We start from the raw sequence: 15361 nt of genomic DNA, 5'->3' as shown, positions 1-15361 counted from the left end.
CAGTGTGTGCTCACACACTCACAGCCTCGCCGTGTCCCACCGTCTCAGGGAGGAGAAATTGGCGGAGCTGCAGCTGAGAAAAGATTGAATGTGTGTGTGTGAGGAAGTCCGTGGATTGGATCCATTTGGACCAATCCACGGACTTAACCTAACGGCTCCACGGATTAGTCCATTTTGGTATGGGCACGTCACAGTACCCAGGAAGAAAACAATGGAAAAAGAGAAATCTCCAACGAGGCGTTCTGGGGCAGCATAGACAGGTATTCTCTGTGTTAGAGTTTTACTCGCTACAGCGTGTACTTTGAGGGTTTGTGACTTTGCAGACCGTTTACATGCATAAAAACCTTCATAACACACAAGGGGAAGGATAATAACCGGAAAAGCATGACATGGGACCTTTAAAGAAATTCTGTTGACAAAACGATGCTCCTCCTCTGTGTAGATCTCCACTGGCACCTGTGCCCCGCTCAGGATACAGGGAGAGAGAGCGGGAACTTCGAGAGAGAGACCGAAGTGACAGTCGTGACCAAGAGGAGCATTATGGAAGGCCGGGCTATGACAGACCTCCATATGAGCGCAGCGGACCCGACCGTGGCGTGCCTGACCGTGGCGTGCCTGAGCGGTACGGCCATAGCTCCTCACCGTACGGTATGGTCAACCCTGCATCTGGTAACAGTAGTCAATAAAGGTTAAACAAAATGCCATTCAGAAATAACTTAAATTGCAATTATTTCTTACAGGAGAAAGAAGAAGTTATCCTGAGGAAAGGGGGCCTCCCACTGCATCACCCCTCGCACCTCCCCCACAGCCAGCCCCGCGCGTTGAGAAAAAGCCAGAAATCAAGAATATTGACGATATCCTCAAACCACCTGGAAGATCATCTCGGCCTGAGAGGGTACTTATCAATGTCGCAAAGCTTCCCAATGTACCATCACAGACTATTAGTTGTGTGATATCTAGTACTCATTTTTGTGAAATACATTTTCACAGATTGTCATCATAATGAGAGGGCTTCCAGGAAGCGGAAAAAGCCACGTGGCAAAGCTGATACGGGTGAGTAGTCATAACAGAAAATCATGTAATATAATGTTATCATGTAATGTAATGTTGATAAACAATATACAGTAATACCAAATGGAAACATACAAATATTGCTTTTTTTCTCGTTGATAATATTAAGGATAAGGAAGTAGATTGTGGCGGTGCACCCCCAAGAGTTCTCGTTTTGGACGATTATTTTATGACGGAGGTTGAGAAAGTAGAGAAAGACCCAGACACAGGGAGACGAGTGAAACGCAAGGTGAGTCTGACCTGCAGTAAAACATCAGAGAACAGTATCAACCTGCAGATGTATTACAATTATTATTGTTATAATATAAACTCTAATTAAACGAAATCTGTCGTTCAGGTTCTTGAGTACGAATATGAGCTAGAGATGGAGGATACGTACCGGAACAGCATGCTGAAAACATTTAAGAAAACTCTGGATGACGGCTTTTTCCCCTTCATCATTTTAGACACTATTAATGACAAGGTTAAACATTTTGATCAGTTCTGGAGCGCAGCCAAAACGAAAGGCTTTGAGGTGAGTTCTGCTCATGAATGAGTCATTTTATTATTCCTGTTTCAGTCTGCCCTGTGCTAAAGAGGTTTGGTTTTTCTTATTTGAAGGTATATCTTGCTGAGATAACTGCAGACACTCAAACTTGTGCAAAGAGAAACAACCATGGGCGCACGCTAAAGGATATTTTGAAGGTCTGTCACATAAAATTACTTTCTCAGATACATTTTTTACGAGAGTAATGTCCACAGAGCGTCATGTAAATAGAGTGCTGCTCTAAATAGACAATTTTGTTCACAGATGTCAAACAACTGGGAGGCTTCACCTCGGCATATGGTGCGATTGGATGTCCGGTCCCTGCTTCAGGATGCAGCTATAGAGGAGGTGAGGTCTTCACGAATGTGCGGTTCTCATGGTATAATCGTCCTTTTTTTAGTCACTGAGCTAAATTAACATGTGCTTCTGTTGTTAGGTCGAAATGGAAGACTTCAATCCCGATGACGAGCCCAAGGAGCCGAAGAGAGAGAAGAGAGAGGAGGAAGAAGAGGGTGATAAGGTAGGACATGAAATCTTGAAACTTTTAGACACATTGTTTTTAGAATCATTTTCACCTAATTGTATTCCCATCCACCACATAAGGCTAATCCAGTTATTTAATATATCATTTAGAAAATATCAGAGAAAAATATAATTCAGTGAGATAAAGATAAGTAGCTCAAATGAAATGATAGGGGCAACAGTCCAATCACTAAAGGAGCGGTTTCAGGGCTTCCTGTTCATTGATCAATATTTTGATTAGATTTCATTATGAGATTCATCCTTATAATTAGTTTGAAATAGTTTCCATCTTCATATCAAGGGTTCTTCAAAAAAAGTTGGAAAAAATCTTTGTTGTTGCTAAAGTACCAAATTCATTTCTTTAGTCGCTGTCAAAGTGGAGAGGCCACTCTGCTAAACTCAGATTTTCATAATTCACAAAAAATAAAAACTTTTTTTTATCAAAAGACAAAATTGTATTTAAATTCAAAAATCTGTATTGAAAAAAACATCTGCTTCAAACTTTTGAAAATGTTCTTATATGTAATATATAATAAATACAATTCTAAGTTGTTATAATATAACAACTCAAACAACACAAATCAAATAATAGTTTTTTACATATAGGTGATTTTAAAATGCCTTAATATTGCCTTAAATGCTGATTCTTTTAAAAGCAGACAAAAAGTTGCTCCACAACCATTCTGGTGACGTTTGAACAAACTAAATCCTGTTAAGGGTCCAGCCGTGCCCTGAGGGAGAGTCCTGCTCGGGGTCAGGTACGCGCGCGCGTGAAAAATACATCTTTACGAATGCACAGGGAAAAATGGGGTCTGCGTTTGACCTGAAAATAATTGCGGTAATGGGTCGTCCGGTTTGAAAAGTTGTGCCCGTGCAGGACTCTTCCATGAGGCATGATTTGTTAACATGGTACATCACTAGCAAATCTATCCACTGGCATATGAAAATGCGGTAGTAACATACAAATGTCTTCATAGACTATTAACTATCAATATCACAAACTGAAGATCTGCACTGAATGTGCATCTTCATGTTTATGGTATTTTTTATTTTTGTAAACCATTAACCACTTACTTTAAAAATGGCCAGATTCCATAAGTTGACTTGGATTTGACTGTAATGTATGTAAACAACTTTGTAAAGTGTGAGATATAAAAGGGCTTGAGGTTTTTCAGATGACAACATGCAAAAATGTAGTTGTGCATAATAGAAAATGAAGGCTTAATACAAAAAAAAATAGTATCAACAGGGATTTCAACAAGTAGATCGTATGAATAAGCTCTGCTTAAAACCACTAAGACTCCATCGACAGAAACAGTAATTATACTTTTCTGGTCTTCGTAAAACAAACTTGAGTTTGTGAATCTCACGACGTGAGACGTTGAGGTCTTCTAGGTTTGATTGATGAAACCATTATAGTTTATTATATTCAGATAAATAGATTTGAGTAATAATGGTAATAACAATAATGTCCACAAAGCCCTGATGAAGGCATGACGTGCAGTGTTCCTAATTATACCATGGCACTAAGTGGAAGCAACTCAAAATGCAAAGGTCTTGTAGTCTTTTATCAAAGTCAAGAAAAAGTCAAAAATATAAAGTTTATTATATTCAAACACTTTCTTATAATAGCTTGTTTTATATTGCTTAACCAGTTTTGGCTTCTTCTTTTGTTGTAAATCTTTCCTGCTGTCACAGATAAACTACTCCGACTGAAATCAAGAAAATGTACAACAAAGGGACTCTCAGGAAAGACGGATAAAATAGTGATCTAACGTGCCTCTGTATCTGTACTGAAGCTTTTATCAGGTTTTCCCAAACCCTGGGTTTGTGATTCCCAAAAGGATTTCTCCACAATTATTTTACAATACAAAATCTATGTTGATTGTTTTTCCGACAAGCAACATTTATATTGATGCTTTTGGTGAGCATCACATAATCATATTATGCTCACTTCAGCCAAAACAAGAAAGAATAGACAACAATTTAAAGCTTTTCTTAAATCTCCAGAACAGCTTGATCCAGGGACATGAAACGCTTTCTCTAAAGGTCCTTACACACCAAGCTGATTTTCGGTGTAGATAGATGTCAGGCCGCCGATGAGCGTCGTGTCGCCCTTCTCAGATTGGTGTGTCTTGGTGTGTACTGCACCGTCCTGTCTTTTTTTATGTTGAATGGGACAACATTTGTTGTTGACTAGATCGAATTGTTCTAGTTCAGATGTACCATATTATTTGAATGGTAAAGGGACATGAATGTATTTATACTTTTCAGTCATTATATATTCCAGGATAAAAATATATATTGACATGTTGTTGAATGGTATTGATTAACACTAGGGATGTAACGATGTATCGTGAATCGGTTAAAAATCGCTACAGATGCGTTAAGATGAAAATCGGTTGAGCTAAAAAATTATTCGCGATGTACTTTTCTAAACGGCACAGGGCATGAACACATTTTGATTTGATTCGCTGGAACAGCAGTCTGGACATGATTGAACGCTATCTAGAACAACAACTTGCCATGGCAGCTGCTCTCCTCAGTGCAGACGTCCGACGAAACGCCCTGGGAAACCAACACACTGGACAACTCGGACATCCGTGATGCCGTGTAGCGCTGCCGGAACGCCGCTCCGGCACTTCAAACATTGCACTACCCATAAGGAGCTGTACACATGCCGAAATGTGTGGCTGTGTCTTTAGTTGAAAGCCCAGTGGTGATCTGTCATACTGATAATACAAGTACTACTGGGTCTGTGTTTCATTCAAGCTCTGTGTGTGTGTGCGAGACTCGCAGGGGCGGTTCTAGGGGGGGCCACAGAGGCCAGTGCCCCCGTAACACTGACCAGGGACCCCCCTGTGTCTCCCCCTTCAAAAAAAAGGTTAGAATATTACAATTTATTGGAACTAAATCAAATCAGAGACCCGGATGTACAGTGGAGATGAAACTGTTAATTAGCTTGTAAAAGTAAATACTGTTTATGTATTTTTATTAAATTGTCACTTCAGAGTGTAGAGAGCTGTATCCATAGATCTAGTCTCTTGATCGAGCAGAGCATACATTTCAAGCTGCACTTTATTTTTATTTATTTGAAGGGATTTTTACAGAAATATTTTTCAGTCATTTGTCCGCAGCTCATTCTGTTAAAAAAAAGAGATCTTGAGCAAATCGTATCGGGAACTTAAAATNCGGGCCAAAAACATCTTTCAATAAAAGAAGTCACCGGAGGATTTAAAGGGAGAGTGACAGGGAGCATGAGAAGAGGAGGGGAGAACGTTTCGCCAGCTTTGTCGATGCGAGTTGCTTCTAGTGGCTGCAGTGACGGCGCTTCCTAAAAACTTTGTATAATCTATCGATTAGATTTAGATTAGAATTATAAAGTAGAGGATAGACATGTGGAGATTATCCGGCTAGCAACAAAACCTGCTTTATCAAACAGCGTTCGTTTTCCACAGACTTTATTTCCAGCTATTTTCCAAAAACCCCTGTGGAGAAGTCCCTTTGCTTTTTTGCGGAGCGAACCAGCGCGCTTACTTCCTGGGTTTTTATTGACGATCACTGCCACCTCTTCAATATGATGCCATATAAACAAGCGTCTTCTGTCGCGCTCTTTACATCAATGCCGACCTATGCTGACAAGTAAGTGAGAGTAGAAATATAAAAGGTATTGCTATAGGGAAATGTCCAGGCATTTATGATAATGCAGCGTTCAATCTAATGCTAACTACATAGCCATTCATTCTACTCCTTAATGACGGCGAAAGCGCATTATATAAATAATAATACTCATATAATATTCGAAATGTTTTACAATGACCACTAATATATATTTTGAATAAACCCAAATATGATCAAATGAGGAAAGTAGGAAGAACTATGATTCACATGTGTAGTACCAAGCTTAGCTAATGTAGTTAGCATAAATTACTATTGCAACAATGTGTGTAATTTTCTTCATTATTAGTCGATTTTTTGCGAATGCTCCTTGCCAGTGGTACAATTGTGGCGGCCAGTGATAATTACCAATTCACCGGCCCGGAGGGCCAGGTGGCATTTTCCCTTAATGTCTAACCCCTGCTTAACTCTTTTTATCACTCCATAATCAGAATCTGTCAACAGCCCAAAAATCAATTTGCAATGTAATTTAGCAGTATGCAATGTTGTATAATCAGGCTATGAATTTATATAGAACAAACCCTTCTGTAAAAGCCTTCATAATATTGATAGGAATTAACTGGAAGGTTTGGTGTATCTACGTGGCTACTGAAGTGGACATTTCGGGAGCTAGGAGAAAACTCATTTTGAGGAAATGACCTTGAAAGATTGCTTGTGAGGCCGCTACCTAAACTCTCCTGTTATTTGGAATGATAGCTTGCCCCGCATCGACGCACTCCGGTGAAGGCTTTTCATTGTTCGGGGTCGTTTGTTTTTTGTATGAACCTCGCTTCGTGCAAGTGACAATTTGTGTGTCTTCTCTGTGAACGGTTTTTTTTCGCCGTTCTTTTGCCATTTTGGGATTAAAATTTCTAGCGGAAAGCTAACCAGGAGTGTTTTTAGCACACCACGTGACGCCATCTGAACGATCCCGTTGTCAAATGAAACACCAGCCAATGCGGATTTTATTTCTTGGTTTAAGACCCCTTTGTACTTTCACTTCTATTTGTTGTTAGATACACGACTGACCATATTGTTGAACCTGATCATTGTGCAGGGACATACTGGAGCTTTCGTCATACGGTACCTCTGTGTCATGGTGTCGGAATCATTCGCTCAAAAGTGTCGCGGATACTTTGGTTGACGTTAGATGCTAACTTTGTGAATTTATGATGATGTCTACAGACGCAATAGATCAAACTGTCAGCTGGTTTCAATATATTTTCCATCTTAAATGTGTTTTTGTACGTTCTCCTTTTCTAAAGATCTGATTGATAACTTTTATAGCATCTTAATAGCCATTTAGTCAGATCTCCATAATTACCCAACGTTTGCCATGAACAAGGAGTTGTGCCTCTTTTGTCTTGTCCCTTAAATGAACGGCATATGTGTACTTGTGCTGCTGTGTGTGCATGCATGTCGTTGGTATAGTGTTTCTTGTGGAGATGTCATTTAACAGCAATCGTTCTGTTCAAGTCCGTTTCTTGCGAAATGACGAAAGTTAAGCGTGATGAAGGCCAATGAACAGAATCAGAAAGAGGGATTGGTGCGTCATGGTTCACCATCCGCCTCTGGCCATGCAGTTCCTCATCCTTGCCTCCATCTGACACCAGAGAGGCGCACCTGTCACCCCTCAGAGGCGCTCCAGCTTCCCTCACCACCTGAGTGAGGGAAAGGTAAGCATCTGTTTAATTTATACAGAGGTGTGATTGTAACAATTCAAACCTTTCTTGAGTAAAGGACACTCTACCTATTCTACCTCAGGTGTTTGGACTTACAACTGCAAATGCAAAAATAAGTTGTCCCCTTTGCTCTTTCCTAACGAATGCGAAAAGTAATCTTTCAAATTGCAGTAGGTATTGCAACTCAAATAACTCAATATAAGTGCAGACAGCTAAGAGATTATAAGTCATGCGTGAAAATATAACTTTTAGATAAACGCTGAAAAGTTTTTCTGATGTTGTGTGGTTGCATGTCATCCCGGATTTCCTGCCAAACTTTTGGTGGATGGTTGCCATAGTCCGCATTCACACTAAGTGGCGCGTTCACACCGGAGTACTTTTCCCACAATATTTCATCAGAATCTCAGATCATATTTGCGTTCACACCAAAAAGCCCCCCTGAACTAAATTAGTTTTATCAGACCAATTTTTACCCCCTTTTCAGTTCCCTGCCTAGAGAGTAGGGACTTTCGTCGAGACAATTGGTTCGTATTTCTGATTGGCTGGGCGGATTGCAAACCACGCCCCGTAAATCTCTGAAAAGGTTTTGGAGCCGCCATTGTATTTACTCGCCATTAAAATCTCAGCGCCAGCGCACACCAACGAAGAGATATACTTTTGGTGAAAGCAGTTATGGCAACACCAAATAAATCAGCGAGCGGTGGGAGTGATGATGATGGTGTCGCCGCTTCTGGGATTTACTCGCGACGACGCGATTCCAGAGACTTCTACTGAGGCAGTTTCCAACGCGAAATGTACAACTGTATTTCGGTAAAGTTAGCGGCTATGGGAATTGTCTACAGCGCTAAGTAATGCCGGGACAAAAATAATCCCCTACATCTGGGACAGTCCATTTTGTATTAATTATTATATATATAATGCCACTGTTATAAATACTGATACATACTTAGCACTAAGGTGGGTCTAACTGCTGAGCCTACCTATTATTGTTATTTTTATATTTTGCCACTGTATTATATTGTTTTGATACTACTGACACTTATTGATCTGCTGCCTGATAAATTAGAAGAGAACCTACATGGGCGATTAAACAGATCCTGTATCTTGCTTTTTTCTCCAGACACTTTATCTTTACAGTGACCTGTGTAGCATCCTATACATCCACATGTAAGTGATGATTCTGATAACATCATGTTTTAATCGGTATAAACTGGCGAAGCTCATTTTATTGTGTCCCACCGCACAAATGTGGCTTTGAAAAAGATAATTTCATTGTATTTCAAAATGGCGTCCATCAACCACAAGCACTATTTATAGAAAGAGAAATGGTTAAGTTTGTAATTACCAGTGTTGTGAGTTCATATTTTTAATTAATTATATTAAGGGAACATCTTAGGAGTTAGTGCAGTGAGTTTCAGAGCAGTGTAATAATTATTTGACCTAAAACTAAATGTTTTTATGAATGTCCTCTGAGGAGGAGCATGGGGGATTTGCCTAACTTTTTATTTTCCTCCATTTTACACAACACAAATGGAGTCCAATATGGGCCAAAACAACACGTAGGTTTTGTTAGGGTTCCATTGCAGACGGATGCAGTTCTCTCAGGAGGATATGTGCTTAACTGCTGAGCCTATTTACTGTGCATACGACACACCTGGCACAGTTAGTTATTATATTGCCACACTGTTTTGATACTGACATTTCATCTTTGCCCTAAGGTGTGTCTGCACTATTGTAATTATGTCTGTTGACTGTGGTAAATAAAAGAGAACCAAAAGCACAGTACAAAAGATCAGCTTTATTGTCAATTTACATGCTGTTCAGATGCCTCATAAGGGCTGTGCGCGTGTCAACTCCATCATATCTGAGGTCGGAAGGTAAACAGACGCATCATATACAGCGGAAGCGGAAGTTTTTCTTCTTCTTCTCTCGGTTTTTTGACGGATTACAACTTTAAGGTGCATACCGCCACCTACTGTACTCGCCGTGAAGTTGTTTGCGGGCTGCCAGTAAACTCAAAGCAGAAGAAGAAGAAGAAGTTACGTCAGCGGCTTCATTAGCCTAATCCACCCCCTGGAACTCATTGCTGTGTGAACGCGATCTGCTTTAGTTCATCAGAACTAAAAGAGTTCTCATGAACTATTGTGGGAAAAAAACTTGGTGTGAACGCCCCTAAGTACTTTGCCGTACTTAGTTCCTAGCACTTAGTTCCCCCATGGAACTAAAGAGCAGATCGCTTTCACACCGGAATAAGTTCCCTGAGGGAAGATTACGCAAATGAAGCCGCTGACGTCACTTCTTCTTCTTCTGCTTTGGGTTTACTGGCAGACCGCAAACAACTTCACGGCGTATACTGCCACCTGAAGTCCCCTGGCCGGAAGCCCCCGGATTAAATCGCCAGAACGCCGACACCTCCTCATCACTCCACCGCTCCCATGTTTTCTTTTGTGTTGCCATAAGTTATTCTCTCTCCGTTGGTGCGCAGGGCTAATGCTAATAATGCTAATGCCAGCAAATACAATGGCGGCTTCACAAAACTTTTCATAGTTTTACGGGGCGTGGTTTGCAATTCGCCCAGTCAATCAGAAATTTGAACTTTTTTCTCTCCAAAAGAACCGATAAGAGTACCGTTAAAAGACCGGACCGATAAGCGGTATCGATAAAAGTAGTAGTACCGTTATAACCTTAACGATACCCATCCCTACATAAATATGCTCCAATCTTGTCTTGTTTGTGTTTAAAGAGTGATGCTTTGGAAGACCCAGAGGAGGCTGCCCGCCTCCAGGAGTTACAGGCTGCAGCAGCGCAGTGGCAAAAGGTGCAGCAAGAAAGAGTCGGCTTACAATACCAGGCTCTCATGCAACAACACGAAAAGCTTCAGCAGATCCTGGAAAAATATCAACAGCTGATTCAGCAACCTGCAAATCTAGCGGTAAGTGGTTGTTTATTTGAAAACTACTATTCATCTGAATATTTTCCACAGAAAACCAATGGTGAAGGTAATATTATTTAGGAACTGCAACCACCCTGTACTGTAAAAACTCAAGCATCATCGTGGAGCCACATTAGTTTACATCTCATGCCCCAGTTGTTTCTTTATTCTGCATGTACCAATAAGATCATTACCGAAAAACTCAAACCCAAATGTTCTTTGTTGCAGTCAATGTCTGCTGAAATGCAGCTCAGGCACTATGAAATGCAACGGCAGCAGTTCACCCCCTTATTCCAAGAGTGGGATCGCTCCTTTGTCCTGTGGTATGAACAGTTTAAGACCTATCCCCACAAAGATCAACTGCAGGACTATGAACGCCAATGGAAGCAGTGGCAGGAGCAGATGAACGCCACCAATGCGCACCTTCAAGAAAGGGTGGCCACACTCACTGCCATGGTGCCATTCGCTTCAAACCAGTATGGTAGTGGGATGATGGGACAGTTTGGCCATTACCCTGGACAAGACATTCACATGCAGCAGCACACAGCAATACCAGGTTTGCAGCATTCCCCAGCTGGTGTTGGTCCAAACTCTCAAGGTCCACCTCCCACTGGCTTTGGACCACATTCAGAGTCACCTGCTGGACCCCCTGTGAGAGGCTCCGGCCCTGCTGGCTTAGGAGTCAGACCCCCAGGTCCCCCTGCTATTCAGCCAACAAGCAACAGTGTCAGCGGTCCACGGTTAGTATGGCTGTTTTGTAGTACTGTAATTGGCTTTTTTTGGTTTAAAATCCAGCTAAAATGTTTATTAAAATAATTTTATGGTAATTGAATTTAGTCGGACTATTTAAGTATTCCCATATTTACCAAAATTATGTTTTTACTTATTTTGTGAGGGTATCAGTGAATGTCTCTAAGATAAATAATGATTAGTAATAATGTTTTCTTGCTATTTCTATAGTCCTGCTGTTCCCACTGGAAACAACCCTAGATATGACCAGCCACAGCAAGGGTTTGATGGTCCTCCAAGATTTGACCAGCCAAATCGCTTTGATGGTCCTCCAAGGTTCGAACAAACGCAGCACCGCTTTGATGGACCCCCAAGGTTCAACCAACCACAGCAGCGCTTTGATGGCCCCCCAAGGTTCAACCCACAACAGCAGCGGTTTGATGGCCCCCCAAGGTTCAACCAACAACAGCAGCGATTTGATGGCCCCCCTCGATTTGACCAACAAAGGCACCGCTTTGATGGTCCACCAAGATTTGACCAACCAGGGCAACGCTTTGATGGCCCCCCCAGATTTGGGCCGCCGTCTAGGTTTGACCAGCCCCAAAGGCCTCCTGGCCCCGCGCCTTTTGAACGCCCACCTGGGCCCCAGCAGCAACAGCAAGTAGTCCAACCTAAGGCACAACCTGCCACTACAGACTTGAAGACTCCTGGAAAGACAGCCGGGCAGCTACAGTCTGAAAAAGAAAAAGGTAAATCAAAACCTGGTGATAAGGCCAATTCTGATGACTTGACAGATGACAACTTACTTGGAACTGAGGGCTTTTTTGTCCAGAAGGACCCCATTCCTCAGACATTAAATACCAGCACAAAGCCTGAGGAATCAGAGGACAATCATGCTTCTAACAAAAGTGAGAAACCCAAACCTGGTAACAACAAACCTTCTGTAACTGCTCCCTCTTCTGTAACTGCTCCCTCTTCTGTCGCATCAAAAAATCCTGCTGCACAAAGTTTGCTCAAACCTGATGGGCCATTGACAAAAAACAAAACCCCACAGGTTCCAAAGCCCTCAGGAATCCAACAGGAGACTGGCCAGATGCAGTCAAGACCAGATCAACCAAGGCATCCTCCTGGAAGGGGACGAGGCCAGCCACCGGGACCTGTGCAAGGTCGAGGGCGTGGGCAAATGGGGCATGGAGATTTCAGGGGACCTAACTCTATACCACTTGGAGGGGAGATTGAGGAAATGCCGTATGACTACATGCCACCTGAAGAAAACTTGGGGATGCCAGAAGAACAGGAGGAGTATCATTGGCAAGATCCTTCATATGAGGAGTGTGGTGATGAGGAATCAGAGGAGCCCCCTGAAGAAATGTGGATGCAAGATGGATATCACTACGCAGCAGAGGAAGAGTATTATGAAGAGCCATTTTGTGGACCCTCTATGGGGAGAGGAGGCCCCCCGATGATGAGAGGAGGGCCCCATATGGGAAGAGGAGGACCACCTTTTGGGAGAGGTGGTCCTCCTATGGGGAGGGGAGGTCCATCTATGGGTAGAGGGGGGCCGCCAATGGGGAGAGGAGGGCCACCAATGGGGAGAGGAGGTCCAGCTATGGGTAGAGGGGGACCGCCTTTTGGTAGAGGGGGACTGCCTTTTGGTAGAGGGGGACCGCCTTTTGGTAGAGGAGGTCCAAATATGGGTAGAGGAGGACCCCCAATGGGTAGAGGAGGACCCCCGATGGGTAGAGGAGGACCCCCAATGGGTAGAGGTGGACCCCATATGGGAAGAGGAGGGCCACCCATGGGAAGAGGAGGACCACCCATGGGAAGAGGAGGACCAATGGACATGTACTGGGAAGACCCTGAGTCGGCAGAGTACCCGGAGGAAGGCGATCCTTACTGGGACGAAAGGAGACCTCCTATGAGAGGCATGAGACCCCCATTTCCACCTGGCCGGGGCCGTCCTCCACCTGGTCATCCTGGTTTCATGCACCAAGGACGAGGGCGCCCCCCTCATCCAGCGCATGGCCCAATGGATCATGAGGCATTAGGCCAAGGAATAAACATGGATGATACCGAAATGGATCCCACAATGCACCCCGGACATGAGCCTCATAGCCACCCGATGCATCCTGATGCAGGAAGAGAAAGGCATGGCGTGCCACCCCCACCTCACAAAGTGATTGATTCTATAGAGGACCCAATGTACAGTGAAGGCATGGAGAGAGATTTAGACTGGCAACCGCCTCATGGCAGAGAACCTCCTCATGGCAGAGAACCGCATCATGGCAGAGAACCTCCTCATGGCAGAGAACCGCCTCATGGCAGAGAACCTCCTCTGCCTCCACATGAGATCATTGATCCTGAAGGAATGAGGCGGAGACCTATGGGTAGAGGGATGGCCCGAGGCATGTCTCAGCCAGGTCCAACACATGAGGAATATGAAGATAGACATAAAGAGGGTTTCGTGGAGGATTATGGTCATGGAGAACACGGTCGCTGGAGGCCACCACAGGACCATCCTCCTGGTGACTATCGGCATGAGGCCAAGTATGGCTATGAGTCTGAATGGGACAGAGAGCGTGCACCTCCTGAGAGGGATTATCCCCCCCGCATGCCACGCCCAGAGCCCTACAGAGAAGAAAGAGAAAGAGCTCACCCACATTCTTATGATGAGCATGACAGGGGAAGAGGAGAACTCAGAATTCGGGAGTATAGAGATGAGCCAGCATATCGCCAGGATGACCAGCCATACCCGCCATCAGCTCCACCTTCAGAATGGGACAGGCCTTCAAGACTTTCTCCATCACCAGTGAGAGGGTATCCTGCTGAGTATGAGAATCGCAGGCCTCGCTATGAAGATCCCAGAGAAGAGACTCTCTTACCTGCTGCTGCTGCACCCGTCACAAACTTGCCAGAACATGACCCAGAATCACAAGGATCGAGTGGATCAAATGTACTTGCACTCTCCCAACGTCAACATGAGATCATCTTGAAAGCTGCCCAAGAGCTTAAACTTATAAGGTAGGCCTTATTTCTAGAACTTCATCATTAATTAATGAATTATTCTTGTTTTTATTTCCCAAATATTCTAAATATCCACTTCTGAGTTTGCTGCCACCACGCGTAAACAGTGAATGTGAACGGTATATATTTTTATAAAATCATTAAAAAAACATCTTATAAAGTTGGGCCAGCCTGCCTTTGCACACTGCAGTCCTCTGCAATTCAGTGTATTACCTCTTGTACTTTATGTTCAAATGGATTTAAGGGAGAGCTTTTTGGCGAATTTAACTTATTTTGGGTCTACAGGGAATTGCATGAAGGGAAGACACCTGCTACTGCACCCCAGTCTGCATCGGCCGACATCCCAGCCGAGCTTCCTGCTGGTCTTCTTGGTTTGGAGATCCCAGCAGACATCAGGAATGTTCTGAAGGTAATTTAATTAAAATAACACTTGGCTATTTTAGCTTAACAATTTAAGCCCCAATACTAGAAGTGCATTGTTGAAAGAATGTATCATCACTGATTATGCAAGTTCGTTTAAAACACTGTGGTCACACACATCTTTTAAATACCGTAATTTTCGGACTATAAGCCGCGCCTTTTTTCCCATTTTTCGACGCTGCGGCTTATATAACGGTGCGGCTAATCTATGGATTTTTCTACTGTGTCATCGCATGCGGTTATATACGCGTGAGGAGGTTCGTCTGTTTTCTCATGAGCGGTTGCCAGTCCTAAACTTTTTCCATGCCCGTCATTGTGACGATTGGACGTACATTATAGAATCAATTCTGTGTTAGGTGGGGGGCACGCCGTGCCTTTACACTCTTCGCTGCATCAGAGAAGCATCGAGAGGACTGTATGAGGCTCGATGTCCGGGTGCATGTGGGATCCATTTCGGTCAACTGTCATCGCATGTTTAGTCCTTGTGCTAATAGCGTTAAGATGGCTTACTATATCTGCCATGCGCAGGCATAACGCTCGACCTTGGATGAAACCAGGATGAACCTTACGTAGGGACGGTCCCCAGGCTCGAGTGGAAATGAGGTTGATGTCTCCCTTATCAGGATATCTCACATTCGTCACAGTAATGATGCGGCCCTTCCTCCCGTAACTCTGCCGATGTCAGGGTCTTCCCAGTGCATGTCCATTGGTCCTCACATCTTAGCGCATGGGTGGTCTCCGCTTCCCATGGGTGGCCCTCCTCATATACCCCATATGGGGTCCACCTCTACCCATTGG

General features: G+C 43.4%; 2 protein-coding genes across 2 annotated transcripts in view; both read left to right on the top strand.

Moving 5' to 3' along the window:
- Positions 1-3937, top strand: part of LOC104965183 (YLP motif-containing protein 1-like) — a 7595-nt gene extending 3658 nt beyond the window's left edge. The window contains exons 3-11 of the mRNA XM_010794142.1: positions 443-648; positions 741-895; positions 991-1053; positions 1181-1300; positions 1409-1585; positions 1672-1755; positions 1862-1945; positions 2034-2117; positions 3818-3937. Of these exons, the coding sequence (XP_010792444.1) occupies positions 443-648; positions 741-895; positions 991-1053; positions 1181-1300; positions 1409-1585; positions 1672-1755; positions 1862-1945; positions 2034-2117; positions 3818-3835 (991 nt within the window). The 3' untranslated portion in view covers positions 3836-3937. The remainder of the gene's footprint in view (positions 1-442; positions 649-740; positions 896-990; positions 1054-1180; positions 1301-1408; positions 1586-1671; positions 1756-1861; positions 1946-2033; positions 2118-3817) is intronic.
- Positions 3938-7264: 3327 nt separating this feature from the next.
- LOC104965182 (YLP motif-containing protein 1-like) overlaps positions 7265-15361 on the top strand; it is a 9263-nt gene continuing 1166 nt past the window's right edge. The window contains exons 1-5 of the mRNA XM_010794141.1: positions 7265-7452; positions 10202-10390; positions 10619-11130; positions 11351-14140; positions 14429-14552. Of these exons, the coding sequence (XP_010792443.1) occupies positions 10316-10390; positions 10619-11130; positions 11351-14140; positions 14429-14552 (3501 nt within the window). The 5' untranslated portion in view covers positions 7265-7452; positions 10202-10315. The remainder of the gene's footprint in view (positions 7453-10201; positions 10391-10618; positions 11131-11350; positions 14141-14428; positions 14553-15361) is intronic.

The sequence above is a fragment of the Notothenia coriiceps genome, unplaced genomic scaffold (genome assembly GCF_000735185.1).
Source record: "Notothenia coriiceps isolate Sejong01 unplaced genomic scaffold, NC01 NC01_scaffold00037244, whole genome shotgun sequence".
NCBI lineage: Eukaryota > Metazoa > Chordata > Actinopteri > Perciformes > Nototheniidae > Notothenia > Notothenia coriiceps.
Note: the sequence above shows the minus strand (reverse complement) of the source record. Positions and strands in the feature narration are given on the sequence as shown.